Source organism: Rhamphochromis longiceps, linkage group LG4 (assembly GCF_057381845.1).
Source record: "Rhamphochromis longiceps isolate RC_006_pf linkage group LG4, R_longiceps_female_GT1.1, whole genome shotgun sequence".
Lineage (NCBI taxonomy): Eukaryota > Metazoa > Chordata > Actinopteri > Cichliformes > Cichlidae > Rhamphochromis > Rhamphochromis longiceps.
Genome location: NC_140560.1, coordinates 34,671,514 through 34,688,194, shown reverse-complemented (window position 1 = coordinate 34,688,194; position 16,681 = coordinate 34,671,514). Strand labels below are relative to the sequence as shown.

The following is a 16,681-nucleotide window of genomic DNA, read 5'->3' as shown; positions in this document are numbered from 1 at the left end:
GAGTAGAAACTGAGGTCTTCACCACGGTGCAGGGATTTTTTTCTATAATGTACACAGTAGCTTTGTGTGAAGATACCCAGACAGTAGTTGCAGTTATGTAATCTCTCAGTCCATAATGCAGGCTGTGGTGAGGGGGTGGTGGGGGGCAGCGGTTAGGCGGTCGTGCGTTGATGGAGAAGCAGACAGAGGTGGGTTTTGTGTCTCGCGAGGGGCTGATTTTGCACTCGGTGGGCTCGCTGACCTGCTGCAGCCACGGGAGCCGTCAGTCTGGCTATTGTGAAAAACACCACCAGACCTGAGAGAGATGCAGCAAGTCCAGTTTCCATGGTGACAAAGGCAATAGCACTGATTAATGGGTGTTGAAATGGAAAACACCGCCATAGGAGAAAGTGGTGGTGGTGGTTTGAGAGGGAGGGGGGAACCATTCAGATATTCACAGAAGACATACTGTTTTGAAGATTATTTCTTCCTCCTCTTTGTTTGCTTTTCCAAAGCCTTTCACAGCTCGCAGATCTATTGTTGTTCTTTGGCTTCATCCAAAGAGTTCTCATGGAGAGATTTCTTTCCTTCTCCACTAAAAAAAAGAGGAATTTCTGGGAAGTCTTGATGCTTGGGAAGAAAAAAAAACAATCATGCATGCTAAATGTCTCTGCAGCAGCTGGAAAAAAAAATACAGGTGATAACAACTAAATCAGTGACGTCGGCCCTCAGAGGTGTCTTTTTGTTCGTCGTGGTGCACCTCACGTTACACAACCCCTCCACAGTTGTCATGGAGACGCTCACATCCATGACTGTTGGCAAAATGGACCCTCGCGGGGCGCCGAGGCTTCACACACGAGAAGCAGCCGCCTTGCGACCTTGTTTTCACCTTCACCACATCTGACCGATCGGATCAGATTTAATAATTTTTGAGACTTGAGGTTTTTAGTGAAACATTCATGCCCCTGTGGTTTGACTTGTTGCTGGGCTGCACGTGCTCGGTACCACGTCAGCTGGCATCTTTGCAGAGGAGGTTTCAGTGAAGAAACGGCAATCTGGGTCCGAACAAATGGAAAGAAGAGTTAAAACACGGTCCAGATTTTTTGCCATGTTACCGTGAAAAGGATTCACAAGGTTCATCAGAGTTAGCTACCAAGCTGGCTCACTATCAGAAGATGTTAAGTATTTCTGAAAAGTAAAATAAAAAAAACGTATCTGGGCTGCTGGTGAAAAAGTAAATGCCAGAAAAGTTCAGCTAATTAACATATGATCTCTCATAAAGTGGCTAGGTATCATTACGCTCATATTTCATGTGGCATCGTGTGAACATTGATCAAGAGCCAAAATGGATGTGACTTAAGTACTGGTTGCTAGGGAAACGCATCTGTTCTGCATCATTCGTTCTTGGAGGTTACTGGATGAAATCGATTGCTTTGGTCGCTAGCAGTACACAAACGCGCTAACTGCTAGTAAAACTTGAAAAAATTTAACAAAATGGAAAATTTCACCTTGAAAGTAAAATAAACCTTCTCCATTTCTGGTTTGTGTTGCTCTTTGCTCAGTATCACTACAGTATGGCCAAGAGCGGGATAGTGTTCATAGACAAGTCTGTGATTTGCATTCAGGCTGTGACTGCAGCATTATGCTAGCAACCAGCCTTTATCAAAAGCAAGCTAGCCAAGCTACAATTAAAAGTTAGTATTAGCTCCTATTTTTTGATGCCTGTGCACGCCACCGCATCATTCTCATGAGCAAAGTGAAGCGACGGAGCCATAATTCAGTTCAGCAACATGTGACATCATCCAATGCATGTGAATGAGAAGCAAGAGCGTTGAAGCCTGAAATTAATCGGTGTCAATGCTGCCTAACATCTGTGTGTGCAAATGGTGTAAATGGCACCATATATTTCAGCTACCTTTAATTTAAAACATGTTTTAGATATTAAACCTGTATATGTGATTAATGGCTTTAAATGTATCTTACAGTTAGTATTTGTATTAACAATGATTAACCTCGTTTTGTCTCCTGTTTTATCAGCTAATAAACTAAGAACATTCCTGGTTGCTCCCAGGCTTGGAAACAATATTAACAGACAATAAAGAAGAAAACTGAGTGGGGGTTATAGTAAGGTGAACCTGTGTACGGCTGTGAAGGTGGAGTCTTGCAGGAAATGTGCTATATGCTGCTCGAAAACGAACATTCGCAAGAGAGCATTTCAGTTGTTTGTTCATCTGCCAGGTTTACGTCTCTCACGGACCATTTGTTCTTTGACTTGATTTCCCCCCGCCCCCTCCCCCGACTCTCGTCAGCAAAATAAATAAACACAAAAATATGTAATGAAATAAGCATTGCCTGTAGCTTGGATACTAAACTCTCATGAGGGCGAATGCTTATGAATGCTGACTGAGGACTAAATGTGCCAGTTCACTCAGCAAATCTACACTCATATATAGCTTGCAGCTTTGTTTTGTGCTAAATTCAAACAGTCAAGCCCGATGGCTGGACTTCAAACACCCCCCCAAGACTGGCCTCGGTCTGATTTATCACACGCTGTGGCATAAAGGTAATCTATATTAATATTTTATTCTCAGCCCCAGAGTACCTCACTAAGCAGCCATCAGGGAGAAGTAAGTTAGCCAGACAGGCTTCCCTTAGATGAATGGTCTCATTTTTTGCTGGATGTGAGAGGCAGATAAACAACAGTCATGATAAATGTGGAGCCAGTGTAATGGAAAATCTGGTGCCCATGACAATCAGTATGGTCTCTGAGGCAGAAAATGAACAAAGTGACTGGTCTGCACACAGAGTAAATCACACCGCTGCTCCTTTACATTACAATGTGCTGCTGTGAGTTAATGTTGTTTATTAGCTTGCTACCATGCCCGTGAGTTTCAGTGGCAGTTTGCCATATTAACATGTCCTCTGGATTTTAGCGATTATATAACAAAGAGAAGAAGAGCATTACTCATCTATTTTACGTTCTGTTTTTTGGAAGTTGTTATGATGCTTTGTTTGTGGTGGCAAAGAGAGGAGAGTGAGGAAGCCCACTACATATTAATGCTGGGGTTGGTGAAGTTTTAAGTGCAAAATAATCAAGGTTTTATGTGGAAATATACCTGTATATGGAAATATTCACACTCCTCTGTCACAAATACTGAAAATCTAAAAACATTAACTGTTCTATACTTCTTTCTTGCCTTCTCTGTTGAGCCCTCCAACATAAAGATATTTGCGTCATAAATCTACTGCATGGCTTGTACAGGAGAGCTTGTAATATACACAAGTATGGCACTTTTATTTTACCATTAAAAATCAGGCGTCATCTGCCTCTAAAATAGATAATTATCAGCTTAGCGTAGCTTCATTGTGAATTTTATTTCCTTGTGTATTTTTCCAGCCTCCAAGGCTTTACTGTTTTGGTTTGCTCTTATGGTATTGTATTTGGCCACAGCTACAGTGCAGAAGACAGCGAGAGGCAATCGTTAAAGACAGTATGTATATATATATTTATATATACATATATATATTTTGTTGCTAAAGAGCAACCATTTTCAAGTGAAAGCTAGAAATGGTAGGGGCCAGAAACAAAGCTGCTTTAAAAATGGGTACATATTACACTTTATAATCCCTGGTATAAATAAATATAGACTATATTTATATAGCAATATAGAGCATTTACACTTAAAAAAAACCCTTTTAATCCTTTTTAATGATTCTGTGACTGTATTAAAAAGAAATTTCTTAGCCATCTTAGCAATTTGGTCATGCAAGTAGCCTGGTGTTTGCTAACATTGGCTTGAAATACTTCTTGGTTTTAGGTGTCAAAACTGAGTTTGAGACAAGATGCCTACATAAACTGAATACCCAATAATGTGGTTAATGTTACCTGAACAGCCAACTGAAATGAATGACTGTTTACCGTAACAGTTAGCTGGCTAATCTTAGCTCGCTTCTCTGCTAGCAAGTAAGTTTTTATTTGGTTGGAGACTGTGGCCCTTTCTCAATATGTGTACTTGAGTGTCGCAGACCAAGTATTGTTCCAATTGTCTGTGAAGGTTCTCAGTCATCCAGGTCATCGTAGTCTAAGGAGCTTGGAAAGAAAAGCATCTGGACTTCTTTAAGTTGCTTGAAGACGTTTCACCTCTCATCCGAGAAGCTTCTTCAGTTCGAGGGTCAAATGGTGGAGAGTCCCAGATTTAAACCCAGTGGGAGTTTCCCCCCAAAAGAGGGACAAAAGGACCCCCTGATGATCCTCTACCTAATCACATGAGCCAAGGTGTGAAAACGGGTGTGGGTCACAATCAGCCAGGGTTTCAGGTGAGCTCATTGTGAAACCTGGCCCCACCCTATCATGTGATTTCCTGAGGTCAGATGGCCCAGGATGTGAGTGGGCATTAAGGCGTCTGGGAAGGGAAAATCTCAAAACTGGATTATAGATGGCAGACAGTTGGTGTCGTAAGCCACCGCCTCTGTTCAAAGACAGTCGCTCACAGTGGACATAGATGGCTTCTTTCACTCCTCTTTCAAACCATCTGTCCTCTCTGTCCAAAATGAGAACATTGGAATCCTCGAAAGAGTGACCTTTACATTGCCCAGACCTCTACATTGGAGAGACCAAACAGCCACTTCACAAGCGCATGGCACAACATAGAAGAGCCACCTCCACAGGACAAGACTCAGCTGTCCATCTGCATCTAAAGGACAAAGGTTACTCTTTCTTATTATCCAAGGTATGCTAAACTGGCCATCTATTGTACTGTGGATGCTCTTAGATCCAACCATCTTTTAACTTACATGTCAACCTATTAAAACAGGGATTCCCAAAGTGTGGGCTGGGACCCTCTTCGGCCATGAAGGTCCTGCAGGTGGGCCGTAGTTTACTTTAAAAGAATTTACTAAATAAATTTACTTTAATAAGTAAATTAAAGATTTTGGTTGGTTGTAATATCACTCATTACTCTTTCTTGTGTCTTATGGTTGTGTATCATTAGCAGTTTATAACCAACTACCTGTGTTGCTTGTGTTTTTTGAATAACAATTTCAAGGACATACATCACTTTCTCTTGCATTTTGAGTAGAGTGAAGGCTTAAGGTGATGTTGGCCTCGTGGCATTTTCTCTTATGTAAGTGAGCCGCAGCACTCCAGACCTGAGAATGGCTTCATTAAAACACTGGCACTAGAGAAGCACTGAATATATGAAAAACACTGTGAAAGATAAACCAATTCCCGAACAGCAGCTTGTGAGATCCATGTTTACCGGCTTCTGCAGATCTGATAGCAAAGCAGGAGCTCCACCCACACAATAATAGCAAAAGTACCGCTTTGTTTTTGAGCATTCTGCTTGATGCTTTATATTTAGTTTGATGGGTACCACACAGAGTGTGCTGTGAATAAATCTTCCCTGGCTTTGAATCTACCCCAAACTTTAATCCTGAAGCATCGCTCACCAGCTGGAGAGGTAAACCTGGATGCACATGACTGATATTGTGTTGCTTAAAACGAGCCCTGTCCTGCTCTTTATTTCACATGCTGGAGTGAAAAGAAAGAAGCAGCTGGTAGATGTTGTTTCTCTCCAGCCTGTGTGACAGCAGTACAGTGGTGAACTCATGCTGTAAACAGTGTGAGTCAGTGTGTGTTTTTGTGCGTTTGTGGATGAAGCAGCCTGCCTGGATGCCCATGCAGTTTGCAGCAGCGGTTGACATGGCACAGAGGGTATCTTGCAGTGCCAAGAGGGAGGACTCGCAGATGGTGAACATTACATAATTGCAACTCAGAGAGTAATTGAAGACGCCGTGGACCATGGAGTCTGTATTCAGGCTGAGTGCTGGGTGTGTTTATCTCTCACACTACATATTGTCAAGTTTACAAAGTTAATTTGTTCGATTTGAGCTGTACAGAAGAAACGCTTTCTCTTTGTTTTCGGTGATAGTCTGTCTCCCTCTCCTCCCTGAAGCCTCCATGGGTCACCTTCCTCATCGCCACATACGTTTACTCACGCCTGACCTTTTTCCTGCCATGCGCATGATCCAGATAAAACTCTAACCTTGCTTGCGTCCACATTTAGTTTCCTTCCCGCAGCACTTCAGCAGCTCTGTTTCAGTTGGGTCATAACTCGTCATCTTTCTGTCTCCTCTCGTTTCTTACTTCAGATAAACTGTGTGACTTTTCCTCTGCCTGGAGAAGGTCCGGAGCAGCAGCTCCTCAAGCCCGACGAATGGAGCTACTGCGATTACTTCTGGGTGAGTTCCTCAAAAACACAGAGACGCAGCAGAGTCCTGACTCGCTCCCGGGCTTTATTTTTGCATCTCCTGTGACAGCATCAGCAGCCTTAGAGGCGGAAACCTTTGTGAAGTGCAGCCGCTGTTTTTAGCTTTGTACATTACTCTCTTTAGCTTTGGCTTCATAGATTAAAATGTAAACAACGTTTAATTTTAGAAGTCCATTTTAACAAATGTTTAAGCATAAATGTATCTATTTATATACAAGAAAGGTACCAAGAATGAAGCCAAGCTAGAAGTGCCTTAAAACAGCACGGGGGCAGCTCCTCCAGTTGGAAAAGTCTTCTGGTTGCACAAAAGTCTTCAGGAAAACAGCCCTCGATTTCGATTCTCTGCGACCTCAGTAAACACTTTCCCGATGAGTTGCATGTCATACTGAACAACAAGTGAAGCTCGTTCTATAAATTATGGTCATCGTGAGCGTCAGAGAGTAGGATTATCTGAGATATTCACTTACAAGTCATCAGGAAAGGAGCTTGAGGTTTCACTGTCAGATCCACACTTCACTCATTACGTCTCATTTGAAAAACACCAACAGGGTGATGGTGAAACACTCACATAACACATGATCTTGTCCTATAGGCCAGCGGTTCCCAACCCCCGGGCCTTGGACCGGTACCGGTCCGTGAGTCGTTTGGTACCAGGCTGCGAGAGTTGAGGCTCAGGTGTGAATGGTTTTCATAGTTTTTATCGGTTTTCAGCGTTATTTTGTTATCGTTTTTATCGTTTACTCGGTTTTCCTTGGTCTTTTCACATGTTTTATGAATAAATCTTCTTTTTTTCGGTACCGGTACTAGTTTTATTTTGTTGTATTTATCCGCGACACCTTAAAGGCCAGTCCGTGAAAATATTGTCGGGCATAAACCGGTCCATGGCGCAAAAAAGGTAGGAGACCGCTGCTATAGGCGGACTAGAAAGTGCCATAAGATTTCTGGTACCTAAATTAAAGACTTCTGGTAGACGCTCATACACCAGGTGCTATAAACAGTGAGATATTAATGACTAATCTCGTGTTGTGGATGGATCAACTTAGATGTTCTCTGACCCATCTTTGGTGTCTTCTTCCTGCCATGTGACAGTGTTTTTCTTTGCCCATCGGGTGCTGACTTTACCTAAGTGTAGACTGAACAAGCAAATAAAGGAACCTTTCACTAATGAAGAAAAACCAGCCACAGAACATGAATCTTTTCTTGACCGATCAATGTTCAATGTTCTGAATCCAGAACTAGAATATTTTGGTATCTAATCATCATTAAATCTGAAAATGTGGATAAGCTTAATAAAAGACAGGAAGTCCTAAAAGTCCTATTTTGTGATGAAACTACAGACATGAGGATCCATGCAGCTCTTCCCTGTAAAGTGATTATGTTTTCTTTGCAAATGTGACGTTGGATCTTCCATTTTTCTTACCCAGCACATAAACTAGCCTTTTCAAGCATTACACAAAGGATTTGTTTTATTCCAGTCAGCACCTTTTGTTGACCATTTGAGCAAATCTTTGCCGCTAAAAGCAAATAAAAGCAAAACGCTCACATTAAATTATGTGCGCTGACAGAAAACGGTCAATATGTCGATCCAGCACTCTCCTTCTCATTTAACAAAACCTGTTATCGGTTTTCATGCAAACACAAATGACGTCTCTCCCGTGGCTCCTGCAATTTTCCAAACATTACCATCCTTAATTAGATTTGTACACAAAAACCCTTCAGCCTGTCTAAGTGACTGAAATCCAATCCTCGTCCCCCTGCCGCCTCTTCTGCTGCTGTTTGGCTCCTCGTTTGCGGCCTGTCATGTCGTGTTGCGATGTTTTGTCTTGTTTGTCAGCTGACCTGCTGCTCGGACCTGCTGTGCGACATGAATCTGACACTTCTGTTCCTCTTTTGCCGTCACAAATGATGCCGAGCTCCGCACATCCCGGCCCGACCGTTCGTGTGACATTCATGTGCTCAGAAAAAAAAAAGGAACACACACATGTAACACACACACATGTAACACACACACACCCACCGGTGACTGACGCACGCACACCAACGCATGCCCTCCTTGACATGCAAGTGTGAGTCACGCTTTCATGAGCACGGCTTGTGACTCAACACCGGCAGCTCATCCTCACAACACCGCCCGGTCCTCCACACGCTCTCAGATGTAAACAACTAGGAGGTGTTAGTGGACGGTCTGTCCGTGAACTCATTGTTGCTGTGACTGAATGATGCGCTCCTCTTCCTCAGACCGACAGGAAAGACCCCCAGGGCACCACGTTGGTGACGGGCTTCGAGGTTCTCCTGCAGAAGCAGCTGAAGGGCAAACAGCTGCAGAAGGAGATGGCCGAGTTTATCCACGAGAGGTAACGGCTCGGCTCCGCTGGAAATAAGCAGTTTGGTGTCAGGAGATTAAATTAATTAACTAACAAGAGTTTGAGACACACAGCTGCTCTGGAGTCAGAAATAATCCCAGAGCTGGAGCTGGAAAACCACATTTTGTGAATGGAAGGATTACCAAGGCTATTAATGGAAAAGTCTGGTCATAGTCTCGATTGTCTTGTAGTCTGCACTGACTTTATAAGTATTTTTTATCCATCTAAAGTCTGATCATCTGACCCCACTCTTATCCACCCACTGAGTCATTGCGTTTGTTTTTATTAATTCCACACTCATTGGTCTCTTTTTCCTACCAGTAGGTCATTATCACCCTAATAAACACTCGCGGTGTGTTTTGGCTCTGCTCCACAGTGCGTCTTCCTGCCCTCACCCCTCCCTTACCCTGTTTCTACCAGTTTCTTCCTGTTAAAAGGGAGTTTGTCCTTCCCGCTATCGCCAAGTGCTTTTTCAAAGAGGGTTGTCGGAATCGTTGCCGTTTTTATCTTACCATATAAAACGCTCTAAGGCGACTGCTGTTGTGATTTTGTGCTGAATAACTTAAATTACATTGAAATAAACTGAATAAGCAGGGGTCGTTCCACCCTGTGAATGCATGCTGTAGGTGCTGATTACAGGTTATTAGGCAGTAAAAATCAGCATCGCTGAGAAAGTTCAGATCTCTAACACTGAGTTCTTTGTGTTTTATCAACATTTCAGTTTCAACCTGCTCAAAGCATGGAGTCTTCTTCAGTTTTGCTGTGTACAGATTAGAAATACACCCGAGGACAGAACAGTGCTTTCCAGTAATGTAACTGGACACTTTATACACACCCTCGTTTCTTCCCAATAAGAGTTTTGCACTTGTCTGAATGATGCAGCGTTATCGCATCTAGAGTTAGTATAAAACATGGCAGAAAGACTCCTGACAAATGCTGGATGTAGGCAACACATCACTCCAGTCCTCGCAGAATTTAACCAGCTTCACACTCGTTACAGAAACAAATGTAGGATCTTATTAATTACTTTAAAATCTTCATGTGGTGTGGCTAAGGGTTATTACACACTGCTGTTACAGGTCCAGGTTTAAACCAAGAACAAACACTGTGGAACAAGCGTATTCACACTCCTATTCAGTCAATCATTTCATATTTCAACACACCTGTCGTGTAATGTTGTTGTGTTCAGCTAAGTAGCTAAGTAAGTCAAGTTAATAAAGTAACTAAGAGTTAACTAAACCAAGTTTGACACTATAATGAGTCTCTGTTTGAACTTGTGGTTCAAAGAGGTATCGCACGAGCGTATCAGCTACTTAATATTTTTTAAAAGCTAGAAGTAAAACTAAACTAAACCTCTTAAAAACTGAAACTGAACAAAAAATAAACTGAAACTAAACCAAACTGAACTACGCCTCTTAAAAAGTGAAACTCAAGTAAAATAAACTGAAACTAAACCTCCTTAAAAGTGAAACTGAACAAAAAATGAAGTGAAACTAAAGTAAACTAAACCTTAAAAACTGAAACTAAAGTAAAACTCTGTAATAAAGCATTTATTTTTTTCGCTCTCTGTAAGAAATGGGAAGCCTCTTAGCCTGGTTGATGTGTATGAAAGCTTTTCGACGAAAGCATACCTAAAATGATTTTATTATGTGCAGCACATTAAATCCACACACAGTAAACTTGCAGGTTAAATGATCCCAGACATTCCCCTGTGTGGTTTCACTCTGTTATTAGAGAGCTGTAGATCTCAGTAGGATATTTCTGGGCTCAAAATGAGCCTTTGGGAGGTCACCGTTACACATTAGCACGACTGATCCACAGCTTCATTAAGACAAAGAGTCAGTGTTACCTTCCTTAAGAGAAGTCTGAGCTTTTTCCTGTTATTTCTGGGTATTTGACAAACAAAATGCCTTTTATGGTTGAGTACGCGAGGGTGTGCCAAATCTTCTCGTATGCGGGAAAAATCCTCCTACTGAATCAGAACCAGGACGTCAAAAACACCACAAATAACTTTTACATCCGATCTCACGCCTCCCCATAGAATTAGCTCCACCTTATCCAACAAAAGCTCCATTCACGTCGTGGGAAGTGAATGAGGAATCTCCTGTGAATATACTTAGAATTGACTCAAGATTCCCAGTTCCTTTGGGAAGATTTCCACTCGGAGCTGACCTTTTCCCATTTCTCTGGGTTGCTCGGTGCCTGTGAGAATTAAGTCAAGGCATTAAGTCAAGGAACGGGCCTGGTGACCTTCTTTGGGTGACAGATTTACTCAGGTGTGGCCGGTAAATGTGAGGTAGTGAATGTCACAGAGGGCACAAACACGGCTACCGGGGCTGAACGCAGCCCGGGGCGAAAATTAGTAAATCTCACAATGAAGGCGTGAAGAGCCGCTCTGAAAACGAACTGCTGTAAAGCAAAGCAGGGGCTCGGCTGGGCTGCCGATGCACGAGGGTCAGAGCTATGCCCGGTGTTGGATTTTTTAAGATTCCTGTCAGAAAAGTATTTGTGTTAAAGTATTTTCTTCCAACCACTGAAGCTGTTTCTGTCTGTCCTCCCTTGAGCCAGGCAGCTGACAGTTCCTCATCTTGTTGTTTGTGTTTCAGGATAAAGATTGAGGAGGAATATGCCAAGAACCTCTCCAAGCTGTCTCTCAGCCCCCTGGCAGCGCAGGAGGAAGGGTGAGTGCAGTAAACAGAAGCTGTGAGATGAATCAGTGAGTGCAGCTCAAAAAGCTTCCTCTTGAAACAGGAGACAGTTTCAATAATCACCAGAACCGCTTCTAAAGATAGGACGATTTTAAAATAGATTCATCCTGTTTGTGTTTGATGCTGCTTTCAGAGATGACTCCTGTCATCGTGTTTGTCTGTCGGCAAAATAACACGATCCCAGAAGCAGTTGGTAGAAAGGGAAAGGCTTGGCAACGGTGGACTTTAACTGCTTTCCCGACACTCATAAAAACTGTATTATATTAAATTAGATGCAACCTGAAGATCAAATATCAAAGAATTCAATGAGATATATAAAAAAATGTCCAGTAAAAAAGTTTAGGTGACCACTTTAAAATATTATGATATTTATAATATTATAATTATAAATATTTATAATATTATTTGAAATGATTGAAAAACACAGCATTGATGACATGGGGCCATATTTACTAACTAGTGACAAGATTAGATGTGAGAGGTGGGAACTCTGAGATTTGTGTGACTGATCCTGTTACATGTGTATTTCCTTTCTCAAGACGTGAACTATAAAGAAAATATTTAAATCAAGTGTGCAAGCAAACTGATTTTATAGCCTTTGCATTTGCTGCATTTGGTGTTGGCCTAAGAAATTTACATTACCAATGGTTTGTGTTTCTCTTTTCTTTGTGGGGTGTATGCAGCTAAACCGCACACTGTATGTAGAAGATGCACATAAGGCCCTTTTCCATTAGTACCTACTCGGCTTGACTAAAATGTGACGTCATCAGACTGCATGCCACCGATTGGCTGGTCAGTAGCATCACTTGATGAGTCATGAGAGCATCTCTCAAGCCACAGACCGAGGAGCGGGTATATTCTTGCCTCGACGTCCACCTTTTTTTAAAGCGTTCGTGTTGCATATTAATGACGTTGCTATGACGACAACCAGAGGCGTTGCTATGACGGCAACCAGGCACGTTAGATACGCTCAAAAAAATGAAAGTGGGCAGTTATTACATTTACAAAATTCAAACTTGTAATGTGAACAAAATAATTTCATGTTTCTGTGGTGAACGTAATTAAATCATGTAGGATCTGTATGAAATTCAGCAACTTAATTTATTCTTGTTGAGATGACAGTGGCGTGGAGGTTGCTGTCCATTTTTTTATTCTGTTGTGACTGAGCTACAAGTGCTCTGTATGAAACCAGTTGTCACCCACTGGTTTGTGTTATCGTGAAGCATCAACTTTAGCGTTTTGACCGCCTTCATGTTAGGGTTTTGTAGCCAGAAGTGACCATATTCAGACAGAGTGCTAAGTTACGAGCTAATGCTAAAGGTGCAGCCAGAACACAGAAACTGATACCTGCTAATTAGTGCTAACAGACTGAAGTACTCATTCAATAAGTATTCTACTACCAGTATTCATTAAAGCCTATGCAGACTATGTCGCATTATCAGGTAAGTCCATAAACATTCCCCACACTGCTTCTCTGCTTTGATGTCATGATTGATCAGTATGTACTGCTTTGCTCTGGACTGACCTTTGCTTGTATTGATCAGTTTGGTCGTAGGATGTTCACAGGGCAGCAGGAGGTCAAACCAATTCTTCAAAAACACTCAGATCGTTATTTATTTCCCCCACATTCAAACATACAAAGCATCAGGTCAAACATATACATAGAATATCAATAATTATTTTTGTTTGTACAATCTCGAGATCATCTTAAAAGACATGGTAACAAATTCTGCTCATTTCCAGCTTCATGTTTTCATTCTGGGACTAGAGTAGCTTTGCATGACTCATAGTTTAAAATAATCCATGTTTATCTTAAACTGGGGCTTGGTTTAGCTACTTGAACAAAATAATTCATTTGACCTCCTCTACTTTTGTGGCCGCTCTATATTTAAACCAAATTTCTTCTCATTGGCTGCTGACATCTGTTCTCAGTGACAGTATAAAGCTAAGACAAAAAAAAAAGGAACGGGCTGGTACTTTTAAAATGTTTTTCTGCTCAATTTGAGCTTTCTCAGTGCCTTCTTGCTACATTCACCCATTCAAACACACACATTCACTTTTTTATGCCTAAGCACTTTTAATCTAACACACAGTCCAAAAGATGCTTCAGGATCAACTCAGGGTTCAGTATCCCACCCAAGGGTACTTGGACGTACAGGCTGGAGGAGCCAGGGATCAAACTGCTGCCACTAAAAGGAGAGTTCAGAACCAGAAACAATCCTGCATTCTTATGAAAGTAACTCAAAAAAAGAAAAGCGTGTTCTACCTTTTGTCAGTTTGGTGAAATTTTCCAACACAACCAGGCTGAAGAAGCTTTGGATTTTTGCAAACTGTCAGTCACATGTTTGTATTGATGTTCTGAGCTTTTTGTGTCACAGTACTGGGTCTGTGACGCAGTGTCTTTGTGTGGGTTTTAGTTATATTCTTTGATTATTGTGATTCATGGGTTTTGGTTCTGCTTGTGTTATATTTTTAGTCCTAGGATTTTGGTTTCTGTTATTTTGTCTTTTTCATGTTCCTCGTCTTGTGACGCTCGTCTGCGTGTTCCTCCATGTTCCTCTGTGTTATACTTCCTGTTTTACTTTGACAGTCTGTGTCTGTGTATTCTGCTTTGCTTCCTTTGTCTCATTAGGTCTGATTTGTCCCAGCTGTGTTACCACCTGTTCCCCATCCTCTCGTTGTCCTGCTGGTGTGTTTAAGTCCTGTGTTTCTCTTTGTCAGGCGTCGCATCGTATGCTCTCCACGCTGTGTTTTCTCCTCTGTGTTTGTGGTAGCTTTCTAGTTAGCTGTTCAGTTCTGTTTTCTAGTTTCCCCAGATTTCTAGTTAGTGCTTCGTGTTTCTGGTTTTAGTTTCCTTATATTCATGTTTGAGTTTTCCCAGCAAATAAAGCTGCTGCTTTAAGTTTTTGCCCTTTATGAGTCCTGCATTTGGATCCTTCCTCCTGCCGCTCACAGCACACTACATGACATTTTGATCCATGGCCTTGACAAATATGATCCTTTGGTATCATTTATAAAAAATACTGGCAGCTGCCAGTCCACCTGTGGTATCAATTTGACATCCTAAGCGACTTTGTTCTCAAACTTGGGTTTCCACTCCCTCTGCCCAGCGGGTGACGACAATACTCCATCAGCCTTTTACAGCTGTCGCTAACACCGAAAAGAAGAAACTAGTAATGAATAAAAGCTAAACTTAAACGAGCAAATTTATTTTTTGTTTTGTTTTGTTTGTTGAGGTCTGCACAGAGTCCTTTGAGGACTTTCTTTGTTTCGTTATATATAAGCTGAGACCATTATTTGAAACTTTGCTCGGGTTCTGTACGTATGGATTATTTGTTTTGCTGCACAGGATCTGCTTTTGCTTTTTATGCTGTTAAGGTAATAATTCTGCATCTTGTATCTGCTTCGTTTGTACACTTTGACCCAACCGTTCAATGCTTTTGATCTGTGAGTTTAACTTCTTTCACGTCGATGTTCTCTCAGGACTCTCAGAGAAGCGTGGACTCAGCTTAAGAAGAGTCTCCATGATGAGGCTGAAGTTCACCTCAAGTTCTCCAACAAGGTAAAATCTACTCATATACAGATTAAACACCAGGATTGAATTAGTTGATCAGCTCTACTTTAGCATTATTATTCTATCCTGTAGACAGAATCATGAAGGTTTTTTCTTCTGCCTTAAATTTTCAGTTTTGTGCACCTTCAGGTCAAGTGTTGAATGTTTTCAGTCAGCTGTGGAAACGGATACTTGATCCGACCACATCCTGAGGTGACGGGTTTTGTTTACTTCAGCCTCGCCTGTGTTGACCACAGAAAATGACCCGTCTGTGAGTCCGATTACCGGTGATGCAGAAACAGCATAGTGGCTTCAGAGGCAGCCTTAAATAAAGCAAAGGCAGCCTCTGAGCTTTTCGTAGCTCTCTGTTGTCTAATTAATTAGCTACGTATTCTGACAAGCCCCACGCCGAAGGCTATGCAGGCCTTTCCCAGCTCCAGCAGGGCTCCATGCTTTGTTATCACGGGTGGAGGTAAAGTATAACAAGGCGGAGGAATGAGGAGTCTTATCAAGCCTGCAGAAGCCGCAACTTGTTTTGCTCTCCGAGTTTTAAATAAGCTACAGTTCATCAGTAGCTTCAAGCTTTGCCATTTGCACCAGATTAGTATTCAGCATGCAGAGCCATCAGTGCTGAAAGGCACCTCGCAGTCCATTGAAATGTCATTTAAAAAAACAAATCGTAATATTGGACAAACTTTTGCTGAGAGACAGAGACAGTTGACACCCATTTAGCTGCACTTTTCCACAGTTTAATAAAGATCCAAGTTAAATGCACTGCCAATGTATGTATTGATTTTAAGGTGCCTAAAAACTGCAAATTGTGCTGTTCACACTTTAAGATATGGATCCAATAAACATAAATGGGAGTAAGTTTTGATCCAGGTAGACATTACTAACCAAACTGTGGGCTGAAACGCTCCATGCTACATCCCCCTGTCAAAATTAAGCAAAAAAACAATCAAAATCCACAAACATGTAAATCCCAGAAACATTTGAATGGTGCGTGAGGTCTCTGATACAACCCCATAACTCTGCTGCCGGGCACCAGGGAGTTAGCCGCTACCAGTAAACACTGAAAATTACCTAAAGCTACAGACTACCAGTGGCTGATGCAGTAAAAGGGCAGGTGTTCTTCAGAAAAAAATAAAGTATAAAAGACATGGTAACAATCGTAAACATCGGGTTAGCTTTACACCTCTAGAGCCGCTCTTGGAGACTAAATGCTTTCTTCTAGACTGATAAAATCCATCTATTTTCTTCCACTTGTCCAAAGTTGGGTTATAGTGGCAGCAGGCTAAGCAGTGTATTCCAGATGCTTTTGCACGATGTGATCCAGATGATATATAAAGTCTCTCCAGCTAGTTGTGGCTGAACCAGAGATTCTCCTTTCAGCTCGCTTTGACCAAAAACCTCCAAAGAAAGATACGAAGGAGGCATCGTGATCAGATGCCCAGAGGACCTCAGCTAGCTCTTTTCAACACAGAGCCTAGCCACCCAATGGAAACTAGTTTCTGCTGTTTGTATCCACGGTTTTATTCTTTCGGTCACTTACAACTCGTGCCCATAGGTTAGGGGTGTCACCACCTGCCAACCTGTGAGGATCAGGAGTGGATCTTACTCATATAGATGAAGTAAAGCCAAGGACCACTCTTTGGAATAATTCATTGTATTCAGATTTACATCACAGGTAAAATTAACCACACCATGAGTGCTGTTGGTAGATTGAAGATTCTAGTTCGTGTATATCCACTTTTTTCTACTTTAAGCTCAGTTTAAACGTGGACTCAAGCTTTAATTTAACTTCAATTT

The 16,681-nt window shown here is 41.8% G+C and overlaps 1 protein-coding gene across 2 annotated transcripts in view; it reads left to right on the top strand.

Moving 5' to 3' along the window:
- Positions 1-16,681, top strand: part of gas7a (growth arrest-specific 7a) — a 51,592-nt gene that overhangs the window by 21,170 nt on the left and 13,741 nt on the right. For both annotated transcript variants that reach the window (XM_085404716.1, XM_085404717.1), the window contains 4 exons: positions 6,130-6,219; positions 8,487-8,602; positions 11,218-11,292; positions 14,803-14,881. In XM_085404716.1, coding sequence (XP_085260842.1) covers positions 6,130-6,219; positions 8,487-8,602; positions 11,218-11,292; positions 14,803-14,881 — 360 coding nt within the window. The remainder of the gene's footprint in view (positions 1-6,129; positions 6,220-8,486; positions 8,603-11,217; positions 11,293-14,802; positions 14,882-16,681) is intronic.